At 45.0% G+C, this 19,991-nt stretch overlaps 1 protein-coding gene across 1 annotated transcript in view; it reads left to right on the top strand.

Moving 5' to 3' along the window:
• MAOB (monoamine oxidase B) overlaps positions 1–19,991 on the top strand; it is a 70,015-nt gene that overhangs the window by 23,486 nt on the left and 26,538 nt on the right. Inside the window, exons 3-4 of the mRNA XM_042975057.1 lie at positions 16,265–16,369; positions 17,069–17,160. Of these exons, the coding sequence (XP_042830991.1) occupies positions 16,265–16,369; positions 17,069–17,160 (197 nt within the window). The remainder of the gene's footprint in view (positions 1–16,264; positions 16,370–17,068; positions 17,161–19,991) is intronic.

Below are 19,991 nucleotides of genomic sequence, written 5' to 3'. Positions count from 1 at the left end.
TGGGGCAGAAGGGTGGACAAGAACTTTATACCCTCCTATCAGTCAGTCATTGGAAGTGAGCTGCCCAGAGAAGGCGGCCTAACCTTGGACAAAGTGGGTTTTTTTGCAGCTGGGGTAGTGTCTGAAGGAGGCTAAGAACCAAGGGCTGCCTGCCAGGAATAATGCAAGCAGCCGAAGAAATAACTCCCTTACTTCCAAATGGGGATGTGGGCAAGCTTATCACAGCATCCGCCACATTGACCACTGGATAGACCCCTCTCCTCTTGAGGAATTCTAGGCCAAGCTTTACTTATTGGGGCTTCCGTAGACCTTGTCACCTGGCTAACAGGTTGGCTCTGGGCAGAGACGCGTAGGAGTGTCTCATATAAGATAGATGCTAACCGCACTCTCGGTGAAATAGCCCCCTTTCCTCCAAAGACTCCGGGTTTCATCAAGGGACGTTATAACCATGGTGCAGTCATTCTCTGCTTCCGTGAACCTGCCTCTCCCCAACTAGACTTTGGAACTCCGAGAGGCTGGGACTGTGTCTTACTTCATTTTTGTATCTTCAGAGCATTACATGGTGGCTGTTTCATACCTCGTGGTTAATACATTTTTGCTGAATGAAAGAAGACATTGCCCAAGCGTCAGCAGCACTTAAAATTATGATGCTTAAAAATTATTCCTTAAAAAGGAATGAAATTCTGATACACGCTGCAACACTGGAAAACATGCTAAGTGAAATAAGATACAAAATCCACTTAAAGAGTTATCTAGAATAGGCAAATTCAGGGCGCCTGGGTGGCTCAGTCGGTTAAGCGTCCGACTTCAGCTCAGGTCATGATCTCACGGTCCATGAGTTGGAGCCCCGCGTCGGGCTCTGTGCTGACAGCTCAGAGCCCGGAGCCTGCTTCGGATTCTGTGTCTCCCTCTCTCTCTGCCCCTCCCCGGCTCATGCTCTGTCTCTCTCTGTCTCAAAAATAAATAAAAACATTAAAAAAAATTTTTAGAATAGGCAAATTCATAAAGACAGAAAGTAAAATAGAGGTTACCAGGAATGGAGAGGAGTTAAGATGGCGGAGAAGTAGGGGGAACCCTGGACTTTCCTCGTCCCTCCAACACAGCTCTATTGAGGTCAGGTCACTCAGAACACCCAGGAAATCACTCTGTGGCGTGGCAGAAGGATCTCCGCAGTTGAAGGGGAGCAGCTCGGCAGGTGCAAGGTGGGTGGAGGTTACCAGGATGTGATGGGAGGGGGAAATGAGGAGATAGTATTCAGTGGGTATGAAGTTTCTGTTTGGGATGATGAAAATGGATAGTGGCGATGGTTGCACAACATTGTGAATGTACTTAATGGGGTCAGCTAATCTATGCTTCTTAAGACATTCTAGGGCTCCTTTTCTGGGCGCTAACCTTCCTCACCCTGAGTTCAGACGTTACATCAACCATCAGTTTTTTTAAAGCCACTTCATTAAAATAGAATTCACAAAGTATGCAGTTGTCCCGCTTAAAGTGCACAATTCAATGGTTTTTAGTCTATTCAGAGTATGTCAATTTTTACTGGTGGACAACATGTCTACAGAAAAGGAGACCTCCATAAAGGTACAGCTGGATGAATGTCCCCAAAGCGAACACAGCCATGAAGCACCCAGACCAAGAAACAGAACATGATCAGCCCCCAGAAGCTTCCGCACGCTCCCGTGCTAACACTATCCTATCCCCAGGGATAACCGCTATCACGACTTCTGTTACTTCGGGAGATTAATTTCGCCTGTTTTAGAACTTTATACAAACGGAATCTTCCAGCCTGTCATCTTTGGCTTGGCTTCTTTTGTGCATTTATGTTGTGAAATTCATATTTGTTACCATGGGTCATTGTAGATCATTCCCGTTGCTTTATGGTGTTCCACTGTGGGACTATAATTCAATTTAGTCATCCATACTACGATCCGAGGACATTTAACATTCTTGTGTGTTGTTTGGAGAACATTTTCCTGGGCATCAAGAAATGGGCCGTAAGCTACGCACAACATTCAGCTTTAGTAAACATTGCCAAACAGTTTTGCCAAGTGGTTAGACTATGTTACGGTCCCATTATCCAGGTGTAATACTGTCATCACACTTGTAATTTGCAAAATTGTTTTTCATGTTTATTTCTTTTTGAAAGAGAGAGAGCACGTGTGTCAGGAAGGGGAAGAGAGAGAGAGAGAGAGGGACAAGAGAGAGAGAATCCCAAGCGGGCTCCGCACCGTCAGCTCAGAGCCCAGTGAGAGGCTCGAACCCACGGACCGTGAGATCATGTCCTGAGCTGAGGTCGGACGCATAACTGACTGAGCCACTCAGGCGCCCTGTCATCACACTTTTATAACCTCAAATTCCTGCACTCTTGGCGAAGGACCCACGGGGGCGTGCCAGACACACTCAGGATTTTATGCAAGGTGGCCTGTATGCGTGCCCTTGACTGGAGAGATTCCATGGTTTTCAACAGATTTGCAGGGAGGCCCTCGTCCCAGAGAAGGTCAAGAACCCTGGCATTGTGATGGCACAGCATTTTGTGTGAACCAGGACTTCTCCCGGGAAAGCTAACACTGCCGGGTAGTCCTCCTATTTTTGAAAAGTACATTATTCAGGGCCAGAGCATTCTGGAACTTTGCTAGTGCTGGCACATGTTGGGTAATGCGTCGTTCAGAAATTATATGCCCTCAATAGAGGGATGGTATTTATTGGGATATTTTAGATGCCTGTGCTATTTGGTCAAATAAACGCTTATGTGTCTACTAATTCAAAGACTGAAAAAAATTGGCACAGGAAAACAGATTTTAGCTGCGGGCATTATTCTGCTTTGGAAACAACCTCTTGGCTTCAATGGTGTGTCCTTGATGGTTTGCAACGTGATATAGCTGGAAGTGGCTGATGTAAGCAGCACGTGATTAAAGGCATGAAGCTTCATGCCTTTCCAGGGATGCCTGACTCGGTCGGTGGAGCGTGCAACTCTTGATCTCAAGAGTTGTGAGTTCGAGCCCCACGTTGGGTGTCGAGGTCACTTAAAAATAAAATCTTTAGGCCAGGGCAGCTGGGTGGCCCAGTTGGTTGAGCGCCTGACTCTTGACTTGGGCTCAGGCCATGATCTCCCGGTCTGTGAGTTCGAACCCCACATCAGGCTCTACGCTGACAGTGCACAGCCTGCTTGTGATTCTGTCTCTCCCTCTCTCTCTGCCCCTTCCCCGCTTGCTCTCTATCTCTCTCTCTCAAAATAAAAAAAATTTTTTTTTGGTTAAAAAAGAAACAAAATCTTTAGGGGAGCCTGAGTGGCTTCATTGGTTTAAGCCTCCACCTCTTGATTTCGGCTCAGGTCATGATCTTGAGGTTTGTGAGATCCAGTCCCACGTCAGGTTCTGCACTGATACGAGGAGCCTGCTTGGGATTGTCTGTCTGTCTGTCTGTCTGTCTCTCTCTCTGTCTCTGCCCCTTCCATGCTTGTTTGCTCTCTCTCTCTCAAAAATAAATAGACATTAACAAAAAAACTCTCCATATTTCTCAACATGCTTATTCTTTGAGGTAAATGTATGAGCTAATTTTGGAGACCCTTCCCTGTGGAACTCAGGGTCTGTCCCCATTGGCAGGTGTATTGATAACAGATTGTGAAGATAAAGAGGACAAAGACATTGATTAGGCCTTTGGGGGGAGGAGTCACAATTTCCAGCTTCCTACTCGGAGCACTTTATGTTTTTAAAAAAGAAATTTTTTTAACGTTTATTTATTTTTGAGACGGAGAGAGACAGAGCATGAACGGGGGAGGGTCAGAGAGAGGGAGACACAGAATCGGAAGCAGGCTCCAGGCTCTGAGCTGTCAGCACAGAGCCCGACGCGGGGCTCGAACTCACGGACCGCGAGATCATGACCTGAGCCGAAGTCGGCCGCTTAACCGACTGAGCCACCCAGGTGCCCCACACTTTATGTTTTTCAGGAGAAATTAATTTTGATTATGTTCAGAAAACACTCAGGGCCCCTCTCCTAAAAACTGTCACACGGGAGGTTAGGTTTCAACATACGAGTGGTGTGGGAAGGACACGAACATTCAATTTCCAGTCACCCGTCTATCCGTCCGTTCCTCCATTCAATCATCCAAAGCTTGTCAAACACTGATTGAATATATAACGCTCGTAAGCGTTATGGGAGCATTCAGATGATTGATTCCTTTCCTGAAGGGACCGGAAAGAGAAGAGATACCCACTCGGAACACCTAGAGAATGCTATCCAGATAACAAAGTGGACAGGTGCTGGCCAACACAGTAGGGGCTCATAATGGAGTGAACTTTATGTTTAGTGCACCGATTGGGGGTGAGGTGAATTTTGGAAGGCTTCTAGAAGAACCTGTCTTGTGCTGGGCATAGAAAGCTTTGCACCGACGGAGATCAGAAAGCAACGAATCTTCGAGGGAAGAAGCGGCAGTAACGCAGGGGTGACGACGGGCTGCTAAGATCGGGGAAACTTGTCCGCCTGACCAGAGCACAGAGGCCATCTCCTCGGCAGTCACCTCCAGAAACAGACTCAGGTGCCTGGATTTGTTCCAGGGAGCAAGGGCGCATCCCAGTAGCAGGGATGAGATGGAACTGGCCTCCTTCCTTTCCCTTCTGAAGTTCAGGAATACGCCCATGTCAGGACACTGTTCCCTGCCCTCCCAGAGAGTCCCACGGTTCTCTGTCCTCTTTTATCTTTTCCCTCAAATGTCACCTTCTCAGCGAGGTCTTCCTTGACCACCTTATTAAAATTGCAATCAGGGGCACCTGGGTGGCTCAGTCGGTTAAGTGCCTGACTTCGGCTCAGGTCATGATCTCACGGTTCCTGGGTTCCAGCCCACAGCGTTGGGCTCTGTGCTGTCTCTCAAAAATAAATAAGCATTTAAAAAATAAAAAAATAAAATAAATAAAAATAAGTAAATAACAAAAAGTTAAAATATAAAACTAAATTACTTAAAAATTTTTTTAATAAAAAAGTTTTAATCAAAAAAGAAAATCTCAAGTGGTTACTGGATCGAACTGGCCTTCCAGAGACCTTCTTTAAGTGAACTGAGCAGAGGCTCATAGAGCAGAGACCTAAGTAAGAGCTTGAGCCCTGAATACATGAACCCGAGGTTAAATTCTGTTCTCACTGCATGCAAGCTGTGTGACCTTGAACAAATTACTCAACCTCTCTGTGTTTCAGAACTCATTTGTAAAATGAAACCTACAATAAGCAGCTTACGCATGGAGTTGTTGTGAGCATTAAATTAAATACTTTAATGGAAACTGTTAGCCCTGTGGTGTTTAATAATTATAATCAAGAGGCTGGGAAGCTTCATGATCAAGAGTAGTGGCCTTTGAATGTCTGAATTTATATCCCGCTGCTGCTTATTACTTATGAGACCTTGAGCAAATGGTCATGATTTCATCTGCCTCAGCCTCTCCTTCTGAAAGGGTTGTTGTGAAAATTAATGAGTCAGTACAGGCAAAGTGCCTAAGAGAACAAGGTACACACTCCGTGTTAGCTGTTGTCTTACTGTTTGTTATCATTATTCCTGCAGGGTTTTGCTTAATATCTTAGCCATCACCACCCCCATTTCTCCCTGCATGGACGGTTCCAGGCCTTTCACGGGCTATCGTGCTGCTGGCTGGTTCCAAAGACCTTGCCATTGTCTACCCGCTCCCTCCAGCTTTCCCATGTGGTGATGTAATCAGAAGACAGTGTCGGGGCGCCTGGGTGGCGCAGTCGGTTAAGCGTCCGACTTCAGCCAGGTCACGATCTTGCGGTCCGTGAGTTCGAGCCCCGCGTCAGGCTCTGGGCTGATGGCTCGGAGCCTGGAGCCTGTTTCCGATTCTGTGTCTCCCTCTCTCTCTGCCCCTCCCCCGTTCATGCTCTGTCTCTCTCTGTCCCAAAAATAAATAAAAAACGTTGAAAAAAAAAATTAAAAAAAATAAAATAAAATAAAAAAAAAAAAAAAGACAGTGTCAATGCCAGCTCACGGTGCTTAGAAATGTGAACTCAAAGGGGCACCTGGGTGGCTCAGTCAGTTAAGCGTCCGACTTCGGCTCAGGTCATGATCTCGCAGTTCACGAGTTAGGCATCTGGCTTCAGCTCAGGTCATGATCTCACAATTTGTGAGTTTGAGCTCCACATCAGGCTCTGTGCTGACAGCTCGGAGCGTGGAGCCTGCTTCGGATTCTGTGTCTCCCTTTCTCTCTGCACCCCCCCGCCTCAAAAATAAACATAAAAGAAAAGAAATGTGAGCTCATGAACAGAGGAAGAAAACCATTTGCTAAGTAAAGCTTATAGGACTTCCTTCCTCTCTCCCCCATGGGCAAGAATCCGTTTCTTTTCTTCCAAACTGGAAGTATAGACTGACAGTAAAGCTTGGTCCTCCAAATTTGTTTATGGCCTAAGCATAGTCCTTGCTGATAGCTATAAAAGTGACTGAGTTCTGGAGGGCTGGGTGGCCTTCTCTGGCTCCCCGCAGGGAAGGAGGGCAAGATTCCCATGAACAGCAGAGAAAACCCCCTGAGAGGAAAAGGTCACTCTCGAGGAGCTGGATCTAAGAAGAGCCAGGCCACCTGTTCCTACTGGCTGAGACTGAGGTCAGTGCTGGGAATAAAATGGCAGAGGGACTTCCCTGATGGGACAGAAATCAGGATGCAGGGTCTTTGCCTCCAGACAACAAGAGCAGGACATCTGGAGCATTGAGAGTGATATTAGTGATGTGGTGTCACTAAGCCAGCCTGTTTCTGAGAGCTTCTCACCTGCTTTGGTAGGTGGGGAATCCAGAAGGCAGATTTCAGATGTCTTTCCTGAGTTGGCTGAGGCTCACAGACTACAAAATAGGGTCACGTGATCATTAAGTCAGTTGCTTTTTTTTTTATAATGCTCATTTATTTATTTTGAGAGAGAGAGAGAGAGCAAGGGAGGGGCAGAGAAAGGGAGAAAGAGAATCCCAAGCAGGCTCTACACTATCAGCACGGAGCCGGACTCGGGGCTCAAACTCAGGAGCAGTGAGATCATGACCTGAGCCAGAATCAGGACTCAGACCCTTAACGAACTGAGCCACCCAGGCGCCCCTGAACTGTTTTTCTTAACACAAGCACTGATGGCATAAATTTCACTTAACATCTGCTTGGAATATTGTGTTTTCTTTTTCTTTTGTTTTGAGGCGTATTTTGATTTACCGTTCGATTTCTTATTTGACCTGTTGCTTGTGCAATAGTGTGCTGCTTAATATTTACATATTAAATATTTAATATTTACATTGTCAATTTTCCAGCTCTGTTTTATTGTCGGTCTTTAGTTTTTGTGGTTGGAAAATGTACTTGGTATGGTTTCAGTCTTCTTAAATTTATAATATTTGTTATGTCTCTTTTTATGTGATTTAACTGGGGGATTCTTCTGTGTGTACTTGAGGAAAATGTGTTTTCTATTTTTCTTGGGTGGAATGTTTTATATATATATATATATCTTTTAGAACCAAGTAAAAAGTCTTCATGCCAAGAATTTTCGATTCTAAGAATTTATCCAAAGGAGGTTAATCAAAAATATGGATGTGGATGTATGGGTAAGAGGTGGGTGGTTGTGTAAATGACGGGACATTTATCATGATCACAAAGCCATCAGCAACATCTGTTTAATGAGCATATTTTGTTTGCTATGTATAAACTCACTTAATGCCTATAAAGCCCCTGTGAGATGGGTGCCATTATTCCAAATCTACAGTTAAGAGAACATAAATGTCAAGCGACTAGCCTGTAGTCACACAGCTATCAAGTTTCAAGAGTCCATTTAAGTCAGTTGTGTTGGCCTCTTAAAAGCCATCCTGTGTCCCTTGCGGTGCTCTTCAAACTTTTACATTCTTTAAAAAATTTTGTTAATGTTTATTTATTTTTGAGAGACAGAGAGACACAGAGTGAGTGGGGGAGGGGCAGAGAGAGAAGGAGGCACAGAATCCGAAGCAGGCTCCGGGCTCCGAGCTGTCAGCACAGAGCCCGATGTGGGGCTCGAACCCACAAACTGCGAGATTATGACCTGAGCCGAAGTCGAACGCCCAACCGACTGAGCCACTCAGGTGCTCCCAAACTTTTACCTTCCTAAACATGAAGAACTTCGAGTAGCTTTTGCCCATGTGACTCTGTCTATCTTTACTATATTAGAAATTAAAATTGAGGATTGTTTGAATATTAATTCACCGAAAATAACAATAACCCAATTACTGTCTGATATAACATATTTGTACGAAATGCATAGTTTCCAAAACAAAAAAAAAATGCGTGAGTGGCATCGATTTACATTCTGCATATCTTTTTCACGTCTGCTTGATAGCCGAGAGCTGGATTCTCGTATCTGTGTTGGCATTCAGTCCATTGCAGCGTGTTGTTTGGGTTGAAATAAATAAAGGAAGTCTTCCTTCACATGTGCTTGGAAAAGGGAGACCCTCACAGACTCTCTGAATGTACTTTAGGGAGCCCGAGGGGGTCCTTGGATCACAGTTTGAGAAACTCCTGGTCTCTGCGTGGTGTGGAATGTTACGTAATCATCAAGGGAAGTATGCTTCTCGGGGACATAAATGACATGGGAAGTGTTGAGGATACGGTATTGACTGGATGCTAGCAGGGCGGTAATTGTGTGGACGGTAGGGCCTCAAGTGTAGAATTGTGAAAATACATGAAAGAATGCAAGAAACATAGCTGAAATGTTCATACCCACTATAGATTTCCGCTTGGTGGGATTTCAGGAATACCTACTGTTTCTTTATTTTCTTTGTCATGTAAAACTCCTGTAGTAGAACACACACACATATACACATCCCTATGATGTGTCACATCAAGCATGGTTCCTGGGATTCACCTTCTCCCCACCAGCAAGATGTATGCCTTTCAGCCATGAAGTGACCCCCAAAGAGCTTGGACTGCTCTGTACCATGTGTTTGCCGCTCACTTCGCTCCACTGTTTATTCTAGAAAGCCCGTAAGACAACGTGCCTTGGTCTCAAATCCTTCCTCATGGTGCTTGCTACGATGCTTACTCAACTTGTATCACGGGGTGGGGCGCCTCGGTGGCTCAGTCGGTTAAACGTCCAACTCCTGATTTCAGCTCAGGTCACGATCTCACGGTTCGTGAGATCAAGCCCCGCATTGGGCTGTCTGCTAACAGTGCGGAGCCTGCTTGGGGTTCTCTCTCCCTTTCTCTCTGCCCTCCTCAGCTTGTTCTCTCTCTCTCTTTCTCTGTCAAAAAAATAAATAAACAGGGGCGCCTGGGTGGCAAAGTCGGTTGGGCATCCGACTTTGGCTCAGGTCATGATCTCGTGGTTTGTGTGTTCGAGCCCCGCGTCGGGCTCTATGCTGACAGCTCGGAGCCTGAAGACTGCTTCGGATTCTGTGTCTCCCTCCCTCTGTCCGTCCCCGACTCGTGCTCTGTTTCTGTCTCCTAAAAATAAATAAACATTAAAAAAATGTTTTTTAACAAAAAAAATTTTAAAAATAAATAAATAAACCAAAAAAAGTTTTTCAATTTGTATTGCAGGGATTTTGATATTAGCCACCAATATATACTTACTGGCTGGTGGATGGCTCATGATGATTTGCCAGACATTTCCCATCCATTCCCCGCTACACTCACTGTGACTGTGACAGAAAGAGATAAAGCCACAAGCAGATGGAACAGTCACCCCTTCCATGGGAAGAAAAAACCACCACCACCAAAAAACCCTTAGGACCAAGATGGAGGGAAAGAAAATAGTACTCAGCCAAACAGTTGAGCTCTCTGGGGGTTTTGTGTGTGTGTTTGTCTTCAGCAACACTTTGGTTCTGCCAGAAATCACCAGCGCGGGGCTTAAAGAAAAGTACAAACAAGCCCAGCAGAATTGGTTAGTTGGGGTCTGCTGCATCACTGCCAGGATCTGCACCAATGGCCAGGGCTGCTCCTGGGAACATAAAGACAGTTGTTTCAAAATCTGAGAACTCTAAAGACGCCTGGGGGGCTCAGTCGATTAAGCGTCTGACCTCGGCTCAGGTCACGATCTTGCGGTTCATGGGTTTGAGCTCCGCGTCGGGCTCTGTGCTGACAGCTCAGAGCCTGGAGCCTGCTTAGGATTTGGTCTCCTTCTCTCTTTTTGCCCGTCCCCTGCTCGCGTGCTCAAAAATAAATATTTTTTTAAAATCTGAGAACTCTATTCTGACTCATGCATGGAGCTTGCCCTGGGGAAAGGTGAAGAACACCTTTTGGGTGAGGGTAGAGTTTCCGATCCCCTTCGGCCACACTGAGGAGTCTAGGGAGATGTCTTTGTTTCCCAGTCTTGGATGCACTCTGCCCCTGGTAGGTAGCCTGACTTGCTTCTTGAATACTGAAGTTCTGTCCCTCACCCTCTTTCCTTAAGTACCTTGTGCGCATGGTGGGAAGGGGGTCAGGGGCTGGCACTCCTCTCTTGGCGGGAATTGGCAACCGCCAGAGTAGGTCTGGGCTCAGTGGCAGACTTGAAAAGAAGAAGGTTGGGGCACCTGGGTGGCTCAGTTGGTTAAGTGTCCGACTTCAGCTCAGGTCACGATCTCATGGTTCGTGGGTTCGAGCCCCACGTCGGACTCTGTGCTGACAGTTCAGAGCCTGGAACCTGCTTCAGATTATGTGCCTCCTTCTCTCTCTGCCCCTCCTCTGCTCGCACTCTCTCTCTCTCAAAAATAAAATAAACACTAAAAAAATTAAAAGAAAAAAAGTAGGAAGTTAATAATAGTGTTAAGAAATCTGCTCTACACTGAATGTGGCTCCCCCAAATTCACATGTTGAAATCCTGACCCACAATGCGAAAGCATGAGGAGATGGGGCCTTTGGGAGTGACTGGGTCCTGAGCTGGAGCCCTCCCGAATGAGCTCAGTGCCCTTATAAAATTATGAAACCCCAGGGAGATAGATCCCTTGTCTCTTCTGCCATGGGAGGACACAGCAAGAAGACCGCCATCTATAAACCGTGAAGCGGCCCCCACCAGACACTTAAGCTGCCAGCACCTTGATCTTGGACTTCCCAGCCTCCAGAACCGTGGGAGAGAAATATCTATGGTACTTTGTTATGGCAGCCCAAAAGGACTAAGAAAAAAACCTAAGTACAAACGATCATTGTGGGAATTGAGGACGTTGGGTGTCGAGCAAATAGCCAGTTCAAGGTCCTACTGCTGAGATGAACTCACCTGTCCATCGCAGCAGTCCCCAGGCATGCGGAGGTTAGGATCACGACAGTAGCAGCTGCAGCAATAGCAACACAACATTTATGGAGAACCTCCCGCGTGCTGGCCAGCGTCCAAAGTGACTTACGTGGCTCAGCTCACTTCATTGTCCCAGCACATCCGTGAGGAAGCCGCTGTCGTTCCGTTTTACACACGGCTAGACTGAGGCCCAGAGAGGCTAAGCAACTTAACACAGCTGGTGGCTGGCAGACAGACCCATCACTTGACCGAGGTAGGCCAACTGCAGAGCCCATGCTCTTACAGCTGAGATCCCAGGGGGTGACACAGAATGAGAAATACACGAAGCTGGTGCAGTGGAGACAGTGGCAGATGAATGGTAAATGGAGAGCTCTGGGACACTGAGAAGGCTCCCTAACCCAGCCGTTTAAGGTAATCTGGGCGTACTTCCTGGAGGAAGGTGATGCGGCCAACAGATGTTGAGTTGGAAAGGTGCCGTCTGGGGCCCAAGGAGATTAAGCAACTCACTTGCTCTGTGTCAATCAACTTAGGAAAAGGCAAAGCCGGAACGGGGACTCAGGCGTCCTTTGTGGAGAGTGATCCCGTGGGTCGGTCACAGATCTCCACTACGTTCTGTGTGCTGAACACTGATACAGGCATAAGGAGAGGTTTTAAAAAGTCAGCATGTGAATTGTATGATATGGTAGAAGAATTATATCCCAATAGAGCTGTTTTTTTTTTTTTTAAGTCAGCATACCTGGAGCAGCCAGAAGCTGCTTCCTTTTTGTTTTTTAATTTTTTTTAACGTTTACTTATTTTTGACAGAGAGCGAGAGAGAGACAGAGCTTGAGCGGGGAAGGGACAGGGAGAAGAGGGAGACACAGAATCTGAAGCAGGCTCCCGGCTCTGAACTGTCAGCACAGAGCCTGACGTGGGGCTCGAACTTACAAACTGCAAGATCGTGACCCGAGCCAAAGTTGGACACTTAACTGACCGAGCCATCTGGGCACCCACTACTTTTTTTTTTTTTTAATTTTTAACTTTATTTTAGAGAGAGAGAGAGCACGAGCAGGGGAAAGGGCAGAAGGGGAGAGAGAGAGAGAGAGAGAGAGAGGGAGAGAGAGAGAGAATCCCAGGCAGGCTCCATGCACAGCATGAGTCCTACGAAGGGCTCAAGCCCATGACCCAGGAATCATGACCTGACCCCATATCAAGAGTTGGACACTCAACCAACTGAGCCACTCAGGCACCCCCCAGGAGTTGCTTCTAAATATCATTCTTTTGCTAAAAGGAATGAAGTCTCCTTGAAAAAAACAGCAGATCATAGGGTTGAGGCAGAGTTAATAGAAGAGGAGGCCAGAGAATCTTCTAGTGCCAGAAGTCGAGGAAGTGCTCAAGAAACAAAACGATGGGGTCATTGCAAAGGACACAAGAGCCAGCCTGAATGAGCTCCTTGTGGACACGAGTGGAACAATTTGAACAACAAAATAAATAATACAGTATTAGATTACAATCCAGAGTATGAAGCAAATATATGAGTCCATAGTGATGCAAATAGGTGATTGAACAAATAAATAACAAGGGGGAAGGAGGCAAATCTTCCTTAGAGAAGAATTTTAATTTTTTTTAGCGTTTACTTATTTTTGAGACAGAGAGAGACAGAGCATGAATGGGGGAAGGGCAGAGAGAGAAGGAGACACAGAATCTGAAACAGGCTCCAGGCTCCGAGCCATCAGCACAGAGCCCGACGCAGGGCTTGAACTCAAGAGCCGTGAGATCATGACCTGAGCCATGTCAGACGCTTAACTGACTGAGCCACCCGGGAGCGCCCCCCCTCTCCTATCTCCTCTTGAGGTTGGACTGAAATTAGCGACTCTCTTCCAAAGGACAGAGCACGGAAAGGGGAAAATGGTAAGTTTACAGTGGAGAAAGTGGACAGGAGCCACCCTTAACCAAGGGATCAAGATTAATATCATCAGTGGTAAGTCATGTGCTTCTGAATGAGGTGATGAGAAGGGCACTTTGCAAGAGAGTAGTTCTCATCACAAGGAAAAACCCAGTTTTGTCTTTTTTTGGTGTCTATATAAGGCGATAGGTGTTAACTAAACTATGTAATCACTTCATAGCATATGTAAATCAAGTCATGAGGCTGTACATTTTAAACTTCCACAGAGTTTTATGTCAGTTATATCTCAGTAGAACTGAAAGAAGGAGCACCTGCGTGGCTCAGTCATTTAAGCATCCAACTTCGGCTTGGGTCACGATCTTGCAGTTTGGGAGTTCGAGCCCCGTGTCGGGCTCTGGGCTGACCACTCAGAGCCCGCTTCAGATCCTCTCTCTCTGCCTCTCTCCCCCCTCTCTCTTTCTTTCTCTCTCAAAAATAAATATTTATTAAAAACTGAAAGAAGACATGTAAACTTAACAAACCAGAAGTGACGGTTGTGTGACCACAAATTAAAGTTACTATTTTGGGGGCCCCTCCAGAGGCCCAGGCAGCTAAGCTTCCGACTTGGCTCAGGTCATGATCTCGCAGTTTGTGGGTTCAAGCCCCGTGTCAGGGTCTGTGCTGACAGATTAGAGGTTGAAGTCTGCCTCAGATTCTGTGTCTCCCTCTCTCCCTGCCCCTCCCCTACTCGTGATCTGTCTCTCTCTCTCTCTCCCTCAAAAATAAACAAAACATTAAAAAAAATAAAGTTACTATTTTGTTTTGTGTGACAATAAAGAAAAGGAGGGGCAGGAATTGATTGGCAAGGGACAAAGGAGAACTTTCTATGGGGTGATGGGAATGTTTTCTATCTTGATCATGGTGGTAGTGACATGGGTGCATACATGTGTCAAAACTCCCCAAATTGTACATTTAAAATGGTTGCATTGTATGTAAATTATGCCTTAATAAAGTTAATTAAAAACTGTGATGGTTAATGTGTTAACTTGGCTAGGCCACAATAACAATATTTGGTCAAACACTATCCTAGATGTTTCCATGAAGGTATTTTTAGGTGAGATTAACATTGAAATCAGTAGACTTTGAGGGGGGGCGGTGCCTGGGTGGCCCAGTGAGTTAAGCGTCCTTCTTCAGCTCAGGTCATGATCTCATGGTTTGTGGGTTCAAGCCCCGCGTCAGGCTCTGTGCTGACAGCTCAGAGCCTGGAGCCTGCTTGGGATTCTGTGTCTCCCTCTGTCTCTGCCCTCTCTGCTCTGTCCCCTGCTCGCTCGCTCTCTCTCTCTCTCTCTCTCTCTCTTTCATACACACACACACACACACACACACATAAACATTAAAAAATTAAAAAAAAAGAAATCAGTAGACTTTGAGCAAAGTAGATGAGCCTCCATAATGAGAGTGGGCCTCGTCTAATCAGTTGAAGGCCTTAATAGAAAAAGACCACGGTCCTGGAAGGAAGAGGAAATTCTGCCAGCAGACAGCCTTTGGACATGAAGTGCAGTTCTCTGGCTCTCCAACCTGCTGGCCTCCCCTGCAGATTTTGGACTTGACAAGCCTCCACAATTGTGTGAGCCAATTTTTTAAAATAAATCTCCTTCTCCACACCCTGCCACACACACACACACACACACACACACACACACACACACACAATGGTCTTGGTTCTGTTTCTCTGGAGAACTCTACATAACACAAGAAGAAAAGTAAGCCTGCATCATAAATCTTCCCTGAGAACTTTACGGCCTCGTTCGAAAGAGAAGACCAGCATGACCACAGAATGAATACAAGAATGAGCACAAAATGTCTTCTCATTTCCCAACTCATTTCTCTGCCTACAAAATCAGTGTGAGATGAGTCTTTCCTGACCGACTCAGAGTTACGGTGACATTTTGGCTGACCACAGACCTTGAGTTATCCCACGTTGGGGGAAAGATGATGTCAGAAGCACAGCCTGACTTGTGACTCAGGCTTTCAGGTTAACCCAAAGTGCTTTTTGTGCGTGTCCCCAACTGCCATTGGGTTAAACTTCCCAGAGATGATTTACAGGCTGTCTTATCACTAATCTTTGGAGAAATGTGTGTCCTTTATCTCTGTGTTGAGGTGTCCCTACCCTGCTGGGAGAACCAGGTAGTACAAATATGTTCCCAAGAGAGGCTTGAAACTGTTTCTTCTTGGGGCGCCTGGGTGGCTCAGTCGGTTGAGCGTCCAACTTCGGCTCAGGTCATGATCTCACGGGTTCATGGGTTCGAGGCCCGCATCAGGCTCTGTGCTGACAGCTCAGAGCCTGGAGCCTGCTTTGGATTCTGTGTTTCCCTCTCTCTCTGCCGCTCCCCCACTCATGCTCTGTCTCAAAAATAAACATTAAAAGAAAAAAGAAATTGTCTCTTCTTTATTTTTTTTTTTAATTTTAGAGGGGGTGGGGAGCAGGTGGAGGGAGGGGGAGAGAGAGAGAGAGACAGAGAGAGAGAGAGAGAGAGAGAGAGAGAGAGAGAGAATCTTAAGCAGGTTCCACACTTAGCATGGAGCCTGACAAGGGGCTCAATCCCATGACCCCGAGATCATGACCTGAGCCGAAATCACGAATTGGACGATTAACCAACTCAACCACCCAGGTGCCTCTGAATTGTGTCTTCTTTCTGCTTTGACCTTGAAATTCCTCCGGGAACTCCTTGTTGACCTAGCACCTATGATTGCTTGGAAAAGCTTGCTGGGCTCTGTCTTACGGCTCTTCCTACATATGCTTACATCCCTACAGTCGGTTTTTCATCTTCTTCTACCTTGTGTAACATTTATAGTTGTAATTTTCTGATCCTCCAGACCCATAGGGTCCCATCACTCTGAGGTATTTGCAAGTATCACTGGCAAATGAGATAACTTTTGGTAACCCCACTAATGTACCGGCATTTAAATTTTTCGTGGTAGGGGTTCTAATTTCAGAGAGAAACCTTTTTATTGTTTTTTTGGGGGGGTTGGCACCAAATTTATTTAGGTAACAGAGAATTGAGCTGGAAATTTCTATGCTGAAAAGCTAAGTAGGGTTCTAAGGACACAAGGAATTAAAACACTTAAGTGTATGTCACAAATTGACAAGGAATTTGAGTATTTTTACATTATAGTGAATGTTTCCTTTTAAAAATACCTTCTATCTCACAGGGCAAATCATACCCCTTCAGGGGCCCCTTCCCACCTGTGTGGAACCCAATTGTGTACCTAGATCATAACAACCTGTGGAGGACGATGGATGACATGGGACGAGAGGTAAAGCTCACTAAAGCTTCTTTGACTGCATTTGTATTTTTCATAAGCTTAGTCCTTAAGAGAAGGAAAGGATTATGTATCAGTAATGCCTAGCGTATGGCTTCGTACAGAAGGTATCTCCGTGCAGATTTACGAAATGGGCGAATGAACCTGTTTCTACCCTCTAAACGAGTAAGACGTCCACCAGAGTGCTGTCTGTGTATCACCGGTGAGGGGGGGAGAAGACGATATACCACTCAGCCTTCCTGGCAGGACGTTTCTAATTTAGAAAGTCCTCAGGACATAGCAGAATAAGACTCCTAAGGTCTTTTGACACACACGGAGCTTGACCTGCAACTCCAATTTAGGTGTGACTTAGTACGCCTGTCTGGTCCTGGTTAAAGAGCTAAATTTATGAATGCTGCCTCTAAAGGAGTAACTTGGTCATCGACTTTTGCAAGTGGCCCGATTTCAACGTAGCCTCCGTTGATTGTGCGGGGCGTGTTACCGGAAATTAAATATGGATCCGGTGGTGTAGACCGATAATAGGAACGCTACACAAACCGCTTCAGTCAGGCAGTAAAAATCCTTACTGGGAGAATTTGGAAAGCTTACGTTTTCTTTCTTCAAGGTAGAGTTTTTAATACTATTGAGAGCGATATTTAAAATGGAAAGTTACATTTGTGTTTCCCCCCCCCCCGAACCCTTACCTGAGTGTAGATCCCCAGTGATGCCCCGTGGAAGGCACCCCTTGCAGAGGAGTGGGACCACATGACCATGAAGGAGCTGCTAGACAAGATCTGCTGGACAGAGTAAGACTCCCCACGCAGGCATTTACTCCGACCATCTTTCAGGTTTATTTAGCGGCACCATTCAATGGCTCTGGAACTGCTTTGTGTCTAAAACCACGGCATTCGGCCCCATGGAATGCTGAGAAATTTTGGAAGTGGCTTCGGTCCTGAAGATGTCTAGACATCTTTAGAATAGCTATGCATCACAGAGGGGGTATTACCCCCCCCCCCCAAAAGTCCTCAGAACAGACCAGAATGTGCCACCATCTTTATGTAGAACAACTTATGGGGTGCCTGGGTGGCTCAGTCGGTTAAGTGTCCGACTTCAGCTCGGGTCATGAACTCACAGTCCGTGAGTTCAAGCCCCGAGTCGGGCTCTGTGCTGACAGCTCAGAGCCTGGAGCCTGCTTTGGATTCTGTGTCTCCCTCTCTCTCTGCCCCACCCCCACTCATGCTCTGTCTCTCTCTGTCTCAAAAATAAATAAAAACATTAAAAAAAAATTAAAAAAAAAAGAAGGACGGAGAAAAGAAGAGCAGGAGAAAGGCATACAGGGAGAAGGGGAAAAAGAAGGAGATTCAAAGCATTAATTTTAAAAGGGAAAATTTATATGTTCCCAAAACAAAAGATTGGTTAAATTAATAACGGGGCACCCAAGAACTAGAATACTCTGGTCTTTTAAAATCATGTTGTAGGGGCTCCTGGGTGGCTCAGTGGGTTAAGTGTCCCAACTCTTGATTTCAGTTCAGGTTATGATCTCGGAGTCCGTGGGTTTGTGTCCTGTGTCCGGTTCTGCACCGATGGTGTGGAGTCCACTTGGGATTCTCTCTCTCCTCCTCTGTCCCTCCCCCTTGCGCGCATGCACGCACACAAAAAAAAGTTTTTTTGATCATGTCGTGGAAAAATATTTAATGGCTTGGAAAAACTTTATATTAAACACATATATGATGTCATTTTTAAAGAGGAAACTATATATGTAATGCAAAAGCAATGGACATCCATCAAAATGTTTTTAATACTGAATACTACAGCGCAAACATTGATCCATGTCATTAAAAATGCCTCATTAACTATCATATATTATGATTGCAGAATATTCCATGGAAAGCAAGTGCTATAGTGCATTTATCCCTTATCTTCCTGATGGACATTTTGGTCACCTCCAGTTTTTCATAATTTTTGTTATTATAGAATATTCTGTTCAAAACATCTCTGTGCTTCTCCGATATTTTCAACCTTTGAAAACAACCAATTCTGGAATAGTAAAATCCTTTCATTATCATGAAATCAATGCCTATTATTAATGATATCTTTAAAAAAAATTTTTTTTTACATTTATTTATTTTTGAGAGACAGAGAGAGACAGAGCACACGTGGGGGTGGGGCAGAGAGAGAGGGAGACACAGAATCCGAAGCAGGCTCCAGGCTCCGAGCTGTCGGCACAGAGCCCGATGTGGGGCTCGAACTCACAAACCGTGAGATCGTGACGTGAGCTGAAGTCGGACGCTCAACTGACTGAGCCACCCAGGCGCCCCAAATGATATCTTTTTAAACGCTTAAGCTATTTACCACGTTTTTTTGAGAATGCAGTTTGCAATACAACTTATTTATATTGTAGTCCAATTTCAATATTTTAAATTCTATACATTAGATTTTCAAAATATAGTGAGGATTTAATTATCTGCATTTATTTTATAACTTCCATTACAAAACGCTTTTCATAAAGTCAGTAAGGTTTTTTCTTTTCCAAGAGAGCTTTGAAGCTCCTTGAAGAAGGCACGCATTGTATTTCCTTGGGATTATAGAGATCTGACTTTTTCTACCATAGGCCTTGGCCTAAACCCCCCATTCGTGAATATTCTAGGTTGTTGGTTGACAAAATAAAACACTCTGAGATACTAAGATTATATGAACACAAGGTAATTTTTAAATTTTTCTAGGCAAGATCTACGTGGTATCATTTTCTTGTTTTAAAGGAGATAATCCCCAAAACATCCAACTTATTGTTACTCAAACTAAAGCACAGTTATATGTTCCAAGAATAATGTTGATCAGTCTTCCAGTTATTACCATTTAAAAAGTGTTTTTCAAAAAAAAAAAAAGTACTTTTCAGAAACAAGTTAAATTTACAATGTGGTCAAGGTTATGTAAATACACTTTCCAAAGCCTGTAAACTAAAAAAAAGTCCCAAAATGAAACCAGTGATTACCTTTTGGGGGGCAGAAATATGGAAGATACTCATTCCCTCACCTTCTTATTTTATGAATTTTCCAAATTTTATATAATGTGTATGTATTTTTCATGTAGAAAAATATAACATTTATCTTCTAAAAAGTCAACAGGGCAAAGAACATGAAAATATTATTGCACAAGCTTCCTTGACCTGTTCTTCTCATTTCTTTTCTCACTAAAGCTCCCAGAGCAAATCAAATAAAGGATTAGGAATGGCCTGGCCCTCCAAAGAGAATTACTTTTAGATCTCCCTCCATTTCAAACCAGGATTATTTGTCTCCCACCCAGTTGGCAACAATAATACCTAGAATCGCAGCAGTGTTTTTGTGTTTAATCTTGGCCGTCTAGCTGGGCCACTGCTAAATTTTACTTATTTATTACTCCCCTTACCTCATGCCCCCCAAGTTCACTTACAAGTCAAGGAACAAAATAAATAGGACATGGGGAGACAGCAAAGAATGTTTTCACTTTGAAGTAATATTTTATTTTATTTTTTAAGTTTATCTGTTTATTTCGAGAGAGACAGAGACAGAGAGAGCACGAGCTGGGGAGGGGCAGAGAGAGAGAAAATCCCAAGCAGGCTCCGCCCTTTCAGTGCAGAACCCCACGCGGGGGTCAAACT

The sequence above is a fragment of the Panthera tigris genome, chromosome X (genome assembly GCF_018350195.1).
Source record: "Panthera tigris isolate Pti1 chromosome X, P.tigris_Pti1_mat1.1, whole genome shotgun sequence".
In the NCBI taxonomy this organism is placed as follows: domain Eukaryota; kingdom Metazoa; phylum Chordata; class Mammalia; order Carnivora; family Felidae; genus Panthera; species Panthera tigris.
The sequence above is the reverse complement of the archived record's forward strand: the minus strand, read 5'-3'. Positions and strand labels throughout refer to the sequence as shown.